Here is an 18,066-nt window from a genome sequence, read left to right as displayed (position 1 = left end):
TGTAGTCTGTTGGGTAATGTGTCATGCCGCACCATGAATAACCTTAAGAAATGTCTTAGATTTATCAGTAATATTGCAATCCGTAACAACACCCGTTTGTTCAAAGCTACCAGATGGGAAATCAAGTCATTAACATGGAGAGCAAGAATCTTAGCAAAGCCTTTTGAATCAGTGTTAATAAGAGAGATTGGTCCATAATTTTTACATTCAGAATGATCTTTGTCTTTTTTAGCGATCAGACATATCATTGCTTCTGAAAAGGAGCCACACTTAACTAAAACTGAAAGAAAATGTTTCAAACGCATTATAAACTTAGGTACAAGACTCTTAAAAAACGTATAGTCAAATTAAATTGCAAAAACATTAGGATCTGAAACCTTTTCTTAGAGGGTTTAGAGATAGCATTAAAAATGTCACAACATATTTTAATTTAGACTAATGATTAAGAATTCTTTGCCTTTAAGCTGGACTCTTTAGGCCCTTGGCATTCCATGAGACAATACGAAGACTATTCATTGACCACAAGACCAAATGTTGGTATACAGCAACTAGTGAAGTTTGATTCTTTATACATGAGAAAAAACAAGAGAAGAAAAATATCATAACAAAATTGGAAATAGGCAACTAGAAAAAAAAAAGGGAAAAATACAATAGACAATTCCGTATGGGTAAAAGAGAAAAGCGTGATCAAATTTGAAAGAACTTCAACTATATGTGTAATACTTAAGTGAAAAAAATAAAATGAGAATGAGGAGTAGAGAGGCACCATAAAATATGACCAAGCGGAACTCCCAAACCCTGAAAAACATAATAAAAAATATAGACAGATCCCATATAAGAGCAAGATAGACAAGTAAAAACAGCACTTGGCAAGACATATCTAGTATTGGACTAAACTTATCCAGACGAGAAGGGAATGAAGAGGAGACAAATTCGACGAAATTCATGAACATTAAATAGCTGAACAACAATAAACAATTTGTAGCACATCCACGAACATAATAAGGCCAAAACTGCAAGTTGAGCTGCTCTCCGGCAATCAAGTAGCCCACACCAGTAAACAAATGACACTAAGCCTGTCATTTTCTGTCTTTCATGACAGAGAGTAGGTATAAGGGCTCAGGAGAGTAAGCACTGGATGGCCAACATGTGGTAGCCCAAGCCACACTCCAGTCTCTTCCATTCTTCTCTTTTCCTCTTTTTGCGCCCTTCTCTTTGGTTTTAGGGGCCAGGTTTGATCATGAAGAATGGGTTCCAGTACCCAAAAGTGAGCACCGGTGCCCACCACAGGCAGCCATAGGCACAAATCAAAAACTAATCTCATGTTGAATCTTCCTCCTCCTCACCATCCATGACCTCATCAGGACCAGGTTAATATTATGAGACGGGCTGCTTTCAGACATAAATGACCAAAAACCTATATCTTTACCAATGGGCCTCTAAAAGGGCTAATGCTGCTAGTGATTGTTGAGAGCTTCCATCTTTGAGTGAAAAATGTATGGTCTAAATGATAAAGCCTTAAATTTCGGCTTTACTCAAACATTTAGCTGGGATCACTACAGCTAAAATGTTTTGACTGCTTGATAATTCATGGTCATTCACGTTGAATCTGTTTATGTCTTGATTCAGGTGTAACATCTCATGACAGATTGTTGCAGGTAGCTGTGCACTTAGTAGATTGTCATGTTGTGAAAATGTTGTTTATGCTATATAGTATGATAAGCTTGTTTATTTTGACTTGTCTTATCACTGATATTTGGTAGAGCAAAAACGAAAATTGTGCTAGTTTGGGAAGCCTGGAAAATAATGACACAACTGGAAGTTCAAGAGTTTAATCTGTGTGATTAGAACTTTTTAAACCCTTTTTGTAATAGTATGTGGTCCCCCTCCAAGGGTTAAATGGTCAGACAATGTAATACTCCTGATACTTAAGAATGATAACAAAGAAAAGTCTTCTGAGTTGACAACATAATCTAATTGGTGTGAACTGAAAAAAGTAATTACCCTCAGTTTCATGGATCTGCTTCCTCATCTGATCCCTTGTAGTCTGTAACATATTTAATTTGGCTTCTGTTCGTTTCCTTTCCAGCTGGAGGCTGTCAGCCTGAGACTGTAACTCCTGTATGAAAGAGAGAAAACTATTTTAATAAACATTATAAACAGTTCAAAATAAATAGAGAATATTGTCATATCTTCCAGGAGAAAAGGTTACATTTCCATTCGGATGCCTCTGAGCCTCGATAAAAGAATGTATAGGCGAATTAATTTCAGTCAGTTTGCCAACCACTGAAAAGAATAAGTCTAAAAGTCTTGCCATCTGGTGAAGAAAACATTCTCTTGTACACCTAGTTATATCAAGTGTAGACAGATTAGAGAAAAATATACTTGCGATCCACCTACACAAAAGAAATGCTCTCTGCATATGCTTTTGCCAGAGGAGGGTAGCCCTGCTAGCTTTCTGTTGAAACAGGCAGGCAGGACCCTCTAACCCTAGTGGAATGTAGATGTTCTAGCCACATCCCACCCTCAAGGGCCGTTGGTGTATTTCAGGACTCACCTAAAGTGAAAGCTTACTTAGAGATCTGCTCTTGTCACAATCTGAAAAAGTTTGTGTTATTTTGTGCAGGTGTTGACCTGATGGTGCCCCCAAGGCCAATGAGATCCACACAAGGAAACAATGTGACCCGCTAGCTGTAAAAGAGATCAAGCAAAAGCCTTGCCAGCCTCCACTGACCATATGTGAGGATAAGCAATCGAACCTCAACAAAAGCATGGCTTGTTGAGCTCCAAGCACTAACTACCACCCATTTTGTAATATGGGCCTTCCTCTTATAAGTTCTTGCTATTGCTTCACTGTCAGTCAAACACAGGTTCTTTGAATTTATCATTTATTGTTAATTTAATAGCATTATTATGTTTGCTGGAACCAAGATTATCCAACCAAATACATTTTTAGAAAAAAAACCTTTTTAAATAGCTGTCTAAACTTACTGTGATATAACCGCTTTCAGGGGTTCACAGGGCAAGTAGTGGCCACTGGGTCCAACCGTGGGGGTTGTAGCCTTATACTCCTGCTGTCCCGCGGCACGACCTACTATGGGGCGTAAATAACTTGGTCATGTACAACCCCTTTTAATCACTTGACTCTCAGAGGTAGCGCAGGTCGAGCAGTCCAAGTGTGTTCAAGGAGGAAGTCAGTGTATGGCATACGCAGGCGCATTACTTAAATGACAAAACATGACAGCAATTTGATGATTTTCCAGTTGAATACTCGCTTGTATGAAAAAGGAGTATTTTATTGTAAATACACAAATCAAAGGAATAACGCACCAAATAATACCCACAGTCTCTTATGGTCGACACACTATCGTCATCCTGGGTGGAATCTCTGTGTCCAAATTTACCTTCTAGAGGGGTTGGTTATTCCCCATTTGATAATGGAGACGAGTTTTAGATGTGGCTCACACTAGTCCCCATGTGGCAAAAAGTCAATGTTATCTGTGCTTGGAGCGAAGTTTGTGCAACTCTCCAGAAGCCCTGACGGCTTTGCACAGTCTTCCCTGACCCAATGGCAGTCAGCAAGCAAAGCAGGACCAGGGTGCTTCTTTCTGGTCTCCGAATAATGAGGACCAGTGAGTGCACACTGATGACTGCCCTAGCTTCACCATGGCCCCTTTCCTGGCACATGGGGGTCTCTGACTTCAGCACACACAAGACCTAACTTCATTATGGCGCATGGAGAATGCCGATTTCAGATCTCACAAGGGCAATGGCACTAGCTTCCAAAAGAGTGGGTGGACAGTCTGCACTCTTGCAATGGTCCCAAGGGGACCAGGCATCTCACATTTCTCTTACCAGGATCCACTCTGCAGGATTCTACTAGGCCTCGTTCCATCCTGGTGCTCTCCTCCTCACAGGATCCGCTGGCCTTTACAGGAAGGCTTGTGCTCCAGGCTCAGGGCAAGTGGTCTTGACCACCTTGGAGATGGCCATTCACCCAGCAATGAGACTATCAGACCTTGGTCCCTAGCCCTCTTTCCTTCAATTCGAAGTCTTGGTGATCCTCCCTCCAGTTGAACACGTCTGTAAAACAGTGCTTTCGAACAACTTGTTGGACTCATGCTCCCACCTTTATAGTCCAAATTCAGTCACAGATGTAATTTAGCACCTGGTTTTTTATTATTCTTGTTGTGAGTGTCAACTTCTTTGAAGCAAAGCTCTCCTCTGCCCTGTCCTATTTCAAAGGAACAATCTTCCGCGGCATGAATGGCTACAGTCAGTTTTTGATTGATCCACAACACACGCCCACAGAGTAATTGAGGACCACACCTGGCAGTCAACCTCCAGTGAAATATGCCTCATAAAGTTTCAAAGGCCTAAGCCTTCCCTTCTTTCAAGATCCCCTGGTCCTACTGTGCAAACCTTATCAAACACAACATCTCCCTGACAATGAGCCCAGTTCCCACGGACTAGTAACCAAAGAGACTTTGGACGTACACCGAAAATGCTCTTCTCTACTTTCTCCAGTGTGTGTTTTAACAACACAGCTCCCAAGTAAGTCAGCAATCCACATCTCTTCTCTAAGGATTGCAGGCTTTACCTCCACTAGCATTTCCAGGCCCTGGGCTTCCAAAGTGGAACCCATGGGCTTGCAAGTTGTGTACCTAGCGCAGCTACACATACATCACAGCCACACATACAGGAATTACGCACAGTCCAGCGTTACGCACAATCACTATTTACGCCAAGGATGAGTTAAGTACACAGCAGCAAACGTTTACATGAGTGGGCCAGCAGGTCCTACTCTTGTGACAGAGGTAAATAGGTCTGTTTACATTAACAATGATTAGTAAACACAACACTAGTATGCTGCCACCATTGCGTTAATGTCACTTAACTCCTGGTAAGGGCGGTAGCCCTTTGCCATTATGATGGTAGAGCTTGGCGAACACCTTCCAATCTAACAAGACCCCATTACCATTAGACAGGCATAGGTCATGCCATACCTCATGGTCCGTGTTTACCCATGACCAAAATCAGTGCCAGTGATCCAGATAGCAATGTAGTTGGAGCACCCTGGTTAAGGGTTCACATCAGTCACAATGGAGGTGACTTTTCCATCCTAACACATGAAAACACCATGTACAGACAACTGGTCCATAGACGTTATTTGGGTCTCACTTCTGACACAGGTACCCCAAAGAAACATAAAAGTTACATGATGACATGGATGGTAAATGATTCACAAGTAAATTCTTCTATGGGAATGAACATCAAATTTAAAATACAATTAAATATTAGTGGCAGCTATTTATCCCACCGCCAGGTAAATTGAAATTTTTCTTTGCTATTTGCCTGACTGCTTTAGAAATAGCAGCGATCATGGACGGGTTGGATGGCGATTGGGAAATAAAAAAAACTCACTATTTACCTAGACGCTGGCTAAGTATTAGAGATTATGCACTGCTTGGTCGGTGGATAAATAAATAGGAAATCATTTTTATTATGTTCCAGGCTGCTAGCTAAATAGCATAGAATATGCACTGCTTGGCTGGCGGCAGTACAAATAGCAAAGAAATGTCACTATTTACCTGGCTGATAGTTATATAGCATATATTATGATTGATTTAGCTGAAGGTCATGCAAATAGCAAATAAAATACAAAAGTTGCCCTGCTGCTGGCTAGAAAGCAGATATTATGCCCTCTTTGGCCAGTGGCGTCCATACAGCATTGTATGGCTGGTGGCGTTGCAAATAGCAAGGAAACATCACAGTTTACGTGGCTGCTGGCTAACTAGCAGAGATTATGCTGTGTTTGGTTGGCGGTTATGCAAAGATCTTTCTCCATTTAACTGTGCCTGATTGGGCACAGTATGGCAGCTGGCCATACAAATAGCAAAATAAGACTTCACTATTTACCCAACTACTTGCTGAATAGCTGTGATTATGCACTACTTGGCAGACAGACAAGCAAATACCATAGGAATTACACTATTTACCAGGCTGTAGGCCACATAGAAGATATTATGCAATTATGCTCTATTTGGTCGAAACTTCATTATTCACATAGTCATGGGATAAATAGCAGAGATTATGCAAGATTTGCCCACCGTGATGCTGATAATAGGAAATATGACTATTTATACAGAAGTCAGCTAATGGCAGAGATTATGTACTAATGGACTGGCAGTGATACAGTGCCCAGCTAAAAAGCTGATTGGCCAGTGGCAAGAGAAATATAGAAGCCTTACATTTCGTAACTGCTGTTGAGACAGACACTAGGAAAATGGTGAAGATTCTCTCCTATTAATCTGAACAGCAGTTAAGCAGTGGAGATTATGCACTATTAGCCAGTAACTCAGAAACAGAAAAACATCACTTTTCTTCAAGGTGCTGCCTATATAGCATCAGATCTATATGCTTTAGTCGTCTGCTATGTAAAATGAAAGGTTTTCTGCTATTTGCCCGACCAGTGGACTACCTGTAGTGAATCTCTGCTATACCGTGGGCTTCCTGATACACAGTAAACTTTCTTTGAGATTTGCTCAGCCGACAGCCACATAATGCAGAATCTACATTTGCACGGTTGTCCAATACTCCGGTCCAGTCTATGAGTGTGCCATAGCCCATAGACAAATAGGAGAGACAATTAGCAGAGTGTGTGTTGTATTCGTCCAGCAGCTGGGCAAATGGCAGAGATGTTGTGCTACTGGGCTAGTAGTCAGTTAACCAACAGAATGTCTGTGCTACTTAGTGAACGGTTAAGCACATGACAGAAAAACATCTCTATATATAACTCATGTGCGCGTAAATAGCATAGAATTTGGATTGTTTAAGTAGCCTCCAGCACACATCTTTGCCATTACTTGGAGATGCTCAGTCATCTTAGTCCTGGTTTTATTGGCCATACTTGTTCTGAACTACCCAGACTTAGTCATGTGGATACTTATAGTGGTCCTCATCTTACTTGCCCCCCTTATGGTTGCCATCATGGTGGTCCTGGCCCACTTCCTCCTTGTGGACCCAATCCTGGATATCCTCCTAATCGTCCTCCTTCAGGACTTCATGATTCTACTAGTTTGGGTCTTCCAATACCATGGGTCCTCTCCGTGGTCTTCCCGGTCCTCCTCCTAGTGCTGATCATCTTTACCCAAGTCCTGCTGGTCCTGCTGCCCCATCTTTTCTTAGTCCTTACAGACATGGTGCTTCTGAATGTAATCCTCATGGTACAGGTCCAATTTTGGGTGTTCTTGTTCTGCTCCTGGCCCTCCATCCCTACCTGTTTCTGACATCATCCATGTGGTCTTTCCCTCCTCATTGTAGTCTTTCTTTTGACCCTCCTCCATATTTCCCCCCCCTGGGCCTCTTCCAGGTCCTCCCCTACGATCCACATTGTAATGGCTCCAGCTATTGTCCTGGTATTCCTTATCATCCTGATCTTCCTCCTCTGTTTACTTGTCTCCCTTCAGGTCTACATGGGCTTGGTCCTCTTGGTCCCTGTCCCACATCTGGTGTCCTTACTCCTATAGGTCCTCACTCAGGATTCTTCAGTTTGTCGTAGACTTCCCGGTTTCCTAGCCCTGCTGGTCCTGATACTCCATTTCCTATTACTGGTCCTCCTGTGCCAGGTTATCTTTATCACCAAGGGTGTTGTCCTTTTATCCCCCCCCCCCACCACCACCACCACAGCTCTATTGTGGTGGTCATGGAGGACCCTTGCTTCCTGGTCCTGGTCGTGCTTGTCCTACTCATGATACACCCAGTCCTGGTGTTTTTCCTTTCCTTCCGTTTCCCACATCTTTTGCCAATCTTCCTACTCATTCTCATTTTTCTCTTCCTGTAAGCTGCCCTGGCCCTAGATGTGTGTGTTTTCATAGAAGCCTGGCTTTGCGGCCCTCCTGGTGATTCTCCTTCACCTCTTTCAGTACCACACACGCCCCCTGGTCTTCTGAGATATCCTCATCAATCTCCTCCTCCTCCAGGTCTTTGTCCTTCTGATCCTCCTGCTCTTGGACCTTATGGGCCTGCTCCTCTTCATTCTAAAACCTTGTTCTGCTTGCCCTGATCTTTATACAAGTACCCATCCTATATTCAGAGGTGGCCCCTGTCTTGGTGTTCTGCCTTGGCCTCTTCTTCCTCTTCCTGCTCCTCCTGATCATCTTGATGGAGCAAGGACTCGCACGAGAAGCGACTTGCTTGAATTCATGATCTTCGGAATAACCCTAACTATGCAATCAACATGTTTGTCTTACTAATTTGCCCCTTTTTCATCATTATTGGGTATCCAATTGATGCTTGCTTATGTGTTTTCTAATCCTAATACGCTTGCATTTAAAATGGCTGCTGCTACGTGGGAATTTCTACTGCGCATGCATCTGTTATACCCACGTGACATGACGTACTCGCACCTTTGGAGGGAAATCTGTTGCATCTGCGCACTAGTGCTAATATGGCTGCTCTGTGTTCTCACACGCGAGAGGCTTGCACTGCTGCTTTTGCTAAGCTGTTCGTTCTGCCTAATCCTAATGCTATAGTTTATTATAAAGTAATGAGTATAGTATAGAAATTCATGGTATACAGTGTATTCATTTATTCTGTGTTCTAAAACTGTTTCTTTCTCATTTCATGTTACATTATGAAAACTGGCCTGGCTTGTACCGCTGTACTCCATCTTTGTTGAAACTGAGGCTGCACGAGATTCTCCAGTCTCAGAAAAAGTGACCTTTGGACTGTAGCCAAGGAGCTGACTGACTGAGAAGATGCTCCTGGGAACCTGCCCCGATGAACTCAAAAGTTTACAATGTATTTGTCAATAGAACATCCATTGTTATATGAAATGAAGACATCATGTGAACCTGAAATTGATGGGCGTGAACATAAATTTGAATAGGACGGCAAAATTCAAAATATTAGGTGGTGTGATGACCCGTCCCCCTACTTTGTCCAATCGAAATTGGGGATCCTTAGACTTGCAACATTTGGGGGTGGTACACTGACCTGGAAAACAGTATAACTAGCGTAGGTTTAGCTAGAGAAATTGTCCGACTTGTCCGAATAGCTGACCTGTCACTGACCTAACGCACTCAATAGGTGATAAAGAGCAGAGGGCTGCGGAGCACTCTGTCGGGAGGTTCGCTGACCCATTCGGGGTTCTGGAAAGTTGAAGTGCTGGCAAAGCACTTTGCTGGTGAAAGCTGTAACCCAATCAGGGTTTTGGCTGATTCCTCGCAGAGAGGGAGTAGCGCAGGCGTTGCAACCAAAACTGCGGGTGCTGGTCTTAACCTTTGGTGGTTCGGTCCTGATCCAAATTCTGGGGTTATCCTGTCCTGAGTTTTCAATCTGCACCTGCTGGCCTACTGGCGCTGAAACCTTTGGGGTTCTTCTGTCTTTTTCAACTGACCCATGGCTAGGGTTGGTCTTTGGTAATTGTCAATATAATTTGCGTCCTTTTCTTTTCCTTCCCTGATTTGCAAAGCTTTGATTGCATATGTTCCTTTTCTTACCCTTCCATTAGTAAATGATAAATTCATGTTTTGCTGTTTATTAGTGTGTTCCATTTTCTTACCCACCTTTTAGTTGAATGTTATAAAGTTTTTTCATGATTGCATAATTGTTCGTTTTCTTTACCCTCCCTTTAAGGAGTTAAGCTTGATTATCTGAATCTATAGTGTGTTCCAATTTTACCTTCCCTATAGTTATGTCCTAAAATTGAGTTTCGATATTGCATATTGCATTCTTTTCCAAACCACTGATAGTTGTGAAACTGTTGGTTTGGTATGTTCCTGTTCTTTACCCTCCTTTAGTCAAATTGCGAAAGTCTGTTTCTCGAAATAGCATGTTCCTTGTTATTACCTTTCCTTTATTTCATGTTTGCTAAATGGTTGGCATACTATATCTTTTTTATAGTTATACACTGTTTCTAATCTTGGTTATTGATAGTTTAATTACTTTTAATTGGTGGATCATGACTTTTGATGATGATTAGATAAAGAGTTTGAACCTTCCCTGAGTCTGTGGTTATTATATGAGTGCTAAAATTATTGTATTTTGACTGCCTTCTTTACAACTAACTCCCTGATCCATGTGGTCATTGGAACCAGTGACAATGATTGGTAAGTCAATGGTATAGGAATTAGTGGAAATAAAATAAACTGGTAGTGAAGTGTGGGTTACCTGATTAAGTATATGTGTGTAATTGAATTATGGGCCCAGGTGAGTATTGGTAAATATATAGTCGGGTGACCTGCGCGCTCTATCAATCTTGTTCCTTTTGGTCTTTTAGGCCCTAGTTGTATGGGTCCCACTGATATTATTGGTGTTCTAGTCTTCCTGGTATTCCCACACTGCTCTTTCTGGTCCTCCTGTTCTTTCTAGTTTCACTTGTTTTTGACATGGTATATTTAGCCCTCTTGGCCCTTCAGAGTTCTGTTCTTCCTTCTCCAGTATCCTGCCTTTGTCTGGATTTCCTTTTCTTGGTTCTCTCTCCCCCCATGGTCTAACATTCCTACATTGCTACTCTTTGCCTGCCCACCTTTTCACAGTTCTATCAAATGGTCAGAACTCAAAAGAGGGCAGACTGGGACCTCTTCATGCCCCTGTCATATCCCAGTGCACTGTGAAGCAAGTTACAGAAAAGTGCCAGTGATGGTTTGCTTTAGAGTCACATTTTCACTTTTAGAAAAAGAGTAATGTGAATAACTACAGTGAGGAGATCATGAACCACAAAGGTAGCATTTCTAAACCAGCAGGGGGCTGCCACCAAAGCAGCCTTCCACACATTACGTTGTCAGGTTTTTCATCTCTGCACCCAAGTCTGTCACTCATTCTTTAGCTTGTTTACATTTAGAGGGAAGACACAATAAGGTATCCAGAAGGAACCAGTCTTTTGACCTATTTTTTCTTTTGCCAAGGCTCAGCAATGGTTCTCATAAAGCACTGACTCAGAACATCCCTGCCAGCACTCCACTAAATATGTCCTCTACTACCCTAAGCCCTCAAGAAACTTGCCAACCCTGACTGCCAATATTGAAACCCATCACCTGTGGCTCCAAACCATGTATCTGCTTAAATACCCTCATTCCCACTCTTCTGGCCCTCTCATACCTTGCTTGTTTCTGGAGGCCTTTGCTGGCCTTCTCGTCCACGGGAAGACAACTTTCATAACCACATCTCAAAGCGTTGCCTGGCTTCCCATGTGTGGGGTTGACCGCACTAGGGTGAAACCGGTCCTGAGTTACTTGTGTTCCAGTTCAGCCAGGACTGCTCCCATTGGAGCAGGACTGCTCCCATTGGAGCAGGGTCAAAACTGATTTGTATATAGCTGGGTCGAAACTGAGATAGCGGGGTGTGCAAAATAACGAGTGATTACCAGTGGCTGAGATTAATTCAAGAATTCCATCCATCACTCTTGTGTATAACTATTTAATCTATCTTCATCTTTAGTAGGCAAACAATTAGACCTTCAATTGAAATTTATAAAACTCAGTATGCCCCCATGGCAACACATAGGGCTGCAGTACGGTGTAATGCACACTGCTCCGAATTACAGGTAGAGGAAAATCTCTTTTGTAGACATATTCTTTCCCTTCCCCACATCACATTATATCTACCAGGAGAAATTTGGGCTGCCATATCTTGAAGATCTTCATAAATTAGTTCCAATAGCACTGTTATCAGACTGGCTCAACCTCCATGTGACTCTAAATCATTCAATCAATAGAGATTGTCTAGCGTGTGACAGAGGATTAAACGTGCTTTGGCTCGCATACGTCAAACAGAATTTACAATGGCTAGGGTTGGTCTCTCTATTTGAGAATCCTACCTTTGCTTATAAAGAGGATAGATTGTACACTAAATGCATGTTCTTGAAAAGTAGGCACTTAAAGAGGATAGGTGAGGCATTTAGCAAACCTTCAGAGAGGCTTTTTACCACTGCACAGACATACAATGACATGGAGTCTTAATTAACTTAGGTCCCAGGCCACTGGGAAAAGGCATTGTTATTTAGATTCAGAGCCGGCATAATATGACATCTATTCCCCAAGACACTATAACAGTTCTATCATATGAATTTGTCCCTGGGAAGGTGTATCAGATAAGACTATGTTGCACTTTCCTTTCTTTAGTAAAGGTTATGCTGTTTATACTAAACAGTTTTCAATGCCTCTTTTAAGAAAGTACAATGTTATAAAGTGCATACAAGCCCTACAGGTTCTGCAATTGATGAAGTTCGTTTCAGAGTGGGATTTTTTCACATTTGATGTACACTGTCACAATTCTCTGCTTTTTAACCATTGTAACTGTTATTAAGTATGTTTGTATTTTGAATTGTACTTTTATGATGGTCACTGATAGTCGAAAAAATATTTTTTTGACTTGACTTCCCTAGGTCTGCACTTACTAGGTACACTAGAACCTAACTGCTTTAACTACATCTCCTGTCTACAACCAGTGCATTCACCTACTCATGCACAGCTGAGAATCGGTGGACAATCAGAAAATTAGATGCATCTGCACAATAGCCATTCCTGTGTGAGTTCCTCTGACCATTCTCCCCCAGTCACACTAACATTCTCTTCTTCAGTCTTTTCAACTCACTAAGACTCTCTGCTCTCCCAACTTCCTCTCCACTCTTTCAGTGAGTCTCTCCACTCTACCCACAGTGCCTCTACCTTCCAGGTCATCCCCAGTATCTCCACTCTCCGTCCCTAAATGCCACCTCACCTCTTCTGTTTCTTCACTCTCCACACCTCTTTTCCCTACATTTCTCTCCCAGACTATACGCTCTCGCCAAATCTCTCTGCAGTGTCCTCCAGTCTGTTTGCTTCCAGTCCAGTTAAAGCACCTTGACACCTTCCGGTTAATGTTTCACGCTCTACAAGTCGCCTTTTCATTTCATTTCATTTCATTTCAGTTGAGTCTCTCTGCTGTACTCATCTTTTTCTTCCTACATGCCTTCTTTCATCACTAGCTTTTGCTCTGTTCCCAGCCTTCATTCTCTCACCTGTCACCCCTAGTCTCCTTGCTGTGTCCCAAAATGTCTTCTCTCCCAGTATATCTGCCATCTCAATGTCGCTGCTCTTCGTCTCAGTCTTGCTCACCCTGCCAGTTTGCCTTCTTTCCATGCCATTCAATCTGATCTTCGCCATCTCTCCCTCTCTACCCTTCACTGTACCTACTATTCTGTTTGCTTTCATCCTCTGTCTACTTTCCGCAGCATACTCTCTTATGTTTCTTGCTTTCCCCAGGTTTGTCCTCTCTTTCCTCTAGTAAGTGAATTCACTCTATCACCAATCCACTGTCCCTGGGAGTCTCTCCTCTGAGCCTGCCAGTTTCTCTGATTTATGTCCAGTGTCTCTGCTTGCTATCAAGACTTACTGCTGTCCTCTCTCTGTTCTTCCTCTGGACTATCTGCTCTCCCTCCCATTACCTTCTTTCTATGTAGTCATCTCCTGATCTCTCCCAGAATCTATCCTCTCCCCCAAGCCTGCTGTCTCCCACCTTCTCTGCCCCCTCTTCCCCACAATCTCTTTAATCTATCCTCCAGTGTGTCTGCTTTCCCTTAGTCTCGCTCCAAGGGTTTCTCCTGTTGTTGTTGGACTCTCCACGCCCGCATCTCTCTGCTTTCCCACAGACTGCCCCCTGTCTTTGCTCTGCCGGCCTCTCTGCCCACCAACCCAGTATGTCTCTCACCATCCCAGTTTCTCTACTCTCCTCACCAGTTACTCTGCTCTCACACCAGCCTCTCTGCTCTCTTCTATTCTGCTGCCTCCCACTCCCAGTCTTTTCTCTCCCATCCTGACTGCGCCCTTTCATTCTCAGTCTATCTTCTGTCCACACCACCCTAAGGTTTCACCCCAGGAATATCTGCTCGCCCACCTGGTCTACTCACCCTCCCTGTCTATCAAGTATCTCCGCAGCCTCACTGAGTTTCCCCTGCTTTGTCTGGTCTCCCTGCCAATCCGCTTATGCCCCTACAAGCATCTTACTTTCGCCCCTGCATAGCCGGCAAGTTTACTAGTTCAGGAATTCAAAGAAAAAAAGCCGGACTGGGGCAGCTCCTCTGCACATGGACCTGAGAAAGTTGGCCAGGATTGCTCTCTACCTTAACCTCTGCTCTCCTCCCTAACCTCTCCACATTCCCCGTCGCCCACTCCACTCTTTTCCCAGGCTTTGACCCTCACCCTACCACCAACAGCCTATTCCCTCTCCTATCATCCTCTCCTTGACATGCCTTGTGATCTCCTCTTGGTTTCTCAGGTTTGGAATCCCTGGAGGTTTGGGCCTGCTGATGCTATGTGTGTGTCACAAGAAACATGGTTGCTAATAACGTCAAATTTCATTTAGTCGATTGGGAAGTCTATGTTTCTTCCTGAGGGCAGCTGAATATTAAACATTCTCTGCTATATAGGCAGTAGTCAACAAAATAGTACAGACTATTTACTCATAATCCAGTGGCCGAGTAGATGGAGTCTACCTTAAATATTTTGTGAAAATCTGCCTTCAGAGACTGCAAAAATTAACTGAATCCTACTGTGCTACAGCAAGCCTAAAAGTCACACTAAGATGAGAAAGTCCTATCTCAAGAGCCTTATAACTATATTAGCACTGCAAGTACATAATCCTGAATATTCTTAAATTAAGCAAAATAAAGAAACGTGAAGTGTGTGACAAAGTGTTCAGAAAAACCCTAAAGGTTTTTAAGAAAACCCTCACTCACCCACCTAGTGGGTGACATGCTTCATCATCGGGTTCCACCGGGCGGGCCGAATGCCTACCTGGTGTGCTACAACACCTGCAATTGCAGTGGAGCTGGTTTTTTGTGTGTCAATGGTGAGATAGTGATAAGTGAGGTTAAAAAAGAGCGAACTATGGCCAAAAATTAATTTTAATAGAGGTAAAGTAGGCTCTAATTAAAATCAAGTAAGGACAATCGATTGGCCATTAATTTGAGCCAGCTGTGTCCATATGGTGTTCAAGAGGTCGACATGTTTCTGCTCTAAGTAGCCAAATTGGCTGAGCTTTCATCAGGACCACATTAATAGTGAAGGGAAAAAGCACTGGGCTGTGTACACACGCTAAGGGGCACCCTAACCTCAGTGGTGAGTGTGTAAAAAATGCAAAACTCACAATTTTGTACCGGACTGTCCTGGCATTCCCAGGTGTCCGAACCTGTAAAAAAGAAAACAGGACATACAAACAAAATAACATTTAAGTATGCATGCACCCATTATCATGCAGGTATTGGCTGAGTTCAATTGTCAACCCAGATCTATATACACACCACGTTTCTGTCACCAAATGGTGATCATCGGAATCCCCTGCTCAAGTATGCAGAAGACGATTTTTGCCACAATATTTATTCTTTATAAATATAGGCCCTAATAGGGAGCATGATTTGCCCTTTGTCATATGCCCATTTGGATATTTATGACGCGTAAAAGAGTAGTTACTATCACGTCTTTCAATAGATATTTAGAAATTGTGTGCAGTCAAAAGGTTTGGAAAATTACCAGCGAGTCCCAAAAACAGTGTTACAAACACCCCAGCATGGAAGAATGGCCCAGCTAAAAAGAATGAAGTAAAGTTAAGAAAACTTTTTTACGTGAAGCAATTCGCGCTTCACTTCATGGGACCGGTGGTGGGGGTTACTTGACGTTGGAGGAACTGAGAAGAGAGAAAGGGCTGTCAAGTTATTTGATAATCAGAAGATACCGGTAAAGCGACTAACATACAAGCTTTACCGGACCCAGAAAAAGAAGCCTCTCACTTACTTCTCTCCAGACGACTCCCCGCATGAGACCTAGCTTGCTCACATCCACCCCGAATATTAAGGGTTGTGTTTGTTCAAGATGTTAATAAAGTGCTACGCATATGATGCTGAGTGTAGACGCCTCCTGAGTAATGGAACTAACTAAAACGCCTAGAGACAGATCCCTCGGCAGCTCTGCGGGATGAAATCATTGAACTAGTGTCGGAGGCTGAACATAATGATTACATCTCTAAACAAGAGGCGGATTTCCTCACGAGTTCTGAAGGCAAAATCCCCTACTTTTATACTTTACCGAAGACACATAAGAACAAGACACATCCCCCTGGACATCCCATTGTCTCGGAGATAAGTTCGCTATTGCAGCCACTATCTAATATTGTGACTTCTTTTTGAAACCTTTGATTCAACAGACGTGTACTTACATTAAAGACACCAAGAGTTTGTTGTCTATGCTTAATGACATCGAACTTCCGCAGGGTCCCTTATTTTTGGTATCGTTAGATATCGAAAGTCTTTACACTTGCATCCCACAGGATGACACCATCAGGGTCATCAGGGACACACTTAACAATTCTGAGTGGATTTACAAGACTCCACCTGCATTCGTGGTGGATTGTGCAACACTAGCCCTCAAGCGGAATTTCTTCCAATATCAAAATGAGATTTTTCTCCAAGCCACCGGTACATCGATGGGCAGCACTTTTGCCCCTAGTGTGGCTGGACTATATGTTTTTGATTTTGAAAGCAAGTATATCCTTCACGCGTCCAACCCCTTCACATCCAATGTATACTTCTGGCGAAGGTACATTGATGATGTGCTAGTCATCTGGAGTGGGTCAGAACAACAATTACAGGACTTTCTGACTTGGATTAATACTTGTGATGTACATCTAAAATTTACTTACAACTATGACAAAAATGAGATGGTCTTCCTGGATGTGACAATCACCAGGTTTGGCAATCGGTTGAGAACTAAGACCTACCATAAGCCGACAGTGAAGAATAATCTTTTACACTTCACTAGCTTCCACCCACGCCCGCTCAGAGAGAATTTTCATTTCGGGCAATACTTACACCTAAGGCGTAATTGCAGTGATGTAAAGGATTTCAAGGACCAGTCCCAGGGCTGGGTCTCAGGCGGGGAGTCGTCTGGAAAGAAGTAAGTGAGAGGCTTCTTTTTCTGGGTCCGGTGAAGCGTGTATATTAGTCGCTTTACCGGTATCTTCTGATTATCAAATAACTTGACAGCCCTTTCTCTCTTCTCAGTTCCTCCAACGTGAAGCAACCCCCGCCACCGGTCTCCTGAAGTGTAGCGCTCATGTTTACATGCTTTCATGTAAAAAAGTTTTCTTAACTTTACTTCATTTTTTTTTGCTGGGCCATACTTCCATGCTTGGGTGTTTGTAATACTGTGTTTGGGGCTCGCTGGTAATTTTCCGAGCCTTTTGACTGCACACAATTTCTAAATATCTATTGAAAGACGCAATAGTAACTACTCTTTTACGCGTCATAAATATCCAAACGGGCATATGACAAAGGGCAAATTATGCTCCATATTGGGGCCTATATTTATAAAGAATAAATATTGTGGCAAAAATCGTCTTCTGCATACTTGAGCAGGGGATTCCGATGATCACCATTTGGTGCTAGAAACGTGGTGTGTATATAGATCTTGGTTGACAATTGAACTCAGCCAATACCTGCATGATAATGGGTGCATGCATACTTAAATGTTGTTTTGTTTGTATGTCCTGTTTTCTTTTCTTACAGGTTCGGACACCTGGAAATGTCAGGACAGTCTGGTACAAAATTGTGAGTTTTGCATTTTTCACACACTCACCACTGAGGTTAGGGTACGCCTTAGCGTGTGTACACCGCCCAGTGGTTTTTCCCTTCACTATGTATGTGGTCCTGATGAAAGCTCAGCCAATTTGGCTACTTAGAGCAGAAACATGTTGACCTTTTGAACACCATATGGACACAGCTGGCTCAAATTAATGGCCAATCGATTGTCCTTACTTGATTTTAATTAAAGCCTACTTTGCCTCTATTAAAATTAATTTTTGGTCATAATTCGCTCTTTTTTAACCTCACTTATCACTATCTCACCATTGACACACGAAAAACCAGCTCCACTGCAATTGCAGGTGCTGTAGCACACCGGGTAGGCATTCGACCCGCCCGGTGGAACCCGATGATGAAGCATGTCACCCACTAAGTGGGTGAGTTAGGGTTTTCTTAAAAACCTTTAGGGTTTTTATGAACACTTTGTCACACACTTCACATTTCTTTAT

General features: G+C 42.8%; 1 protein-coding gene across 2 annotated transcripts in view; it reads right to left on the bottom strand.

Moving 5' to 3' along the window:
- LOC147708237 (uncharacterized) overlaps positions 1-18,066 on the bottom strand; it is a 787,595-nt gene that overhangs the window by 699,538 nt on the left and 69,991 nt on the right. For both annotated transcript variants that reach the window (XM_086926981.1, XM_086926982.1), the window contains exon 4: positions 2,005-2,119. In XM_086926981.1, coding sequence (XP_086783107.1) covers positions 2,005-2,119 — 115 coding nt within the window. The remainder of the gene's footprint in view (positions 1-2,004; positions 2,120-18,066) is intronic.

This window comes from Lissotriton vulgaris, chromosome 6, assembly GCF_964263255.1.
Source record: "Lissotriton vulgaris chromosome 6, aLisVul1.2, whole genome shotgun sequence".
NCBI classification, from domain to species: domain Eukaryota; kingdom Metazoa; phylum Chordata; class Amphibia; order Caudata; family Salamandridae; genus Lissotriton; species Lissotriton vulgaris.
This window is presented reverse-complemented; position numbering and strand designations above follow the sequence as displayed.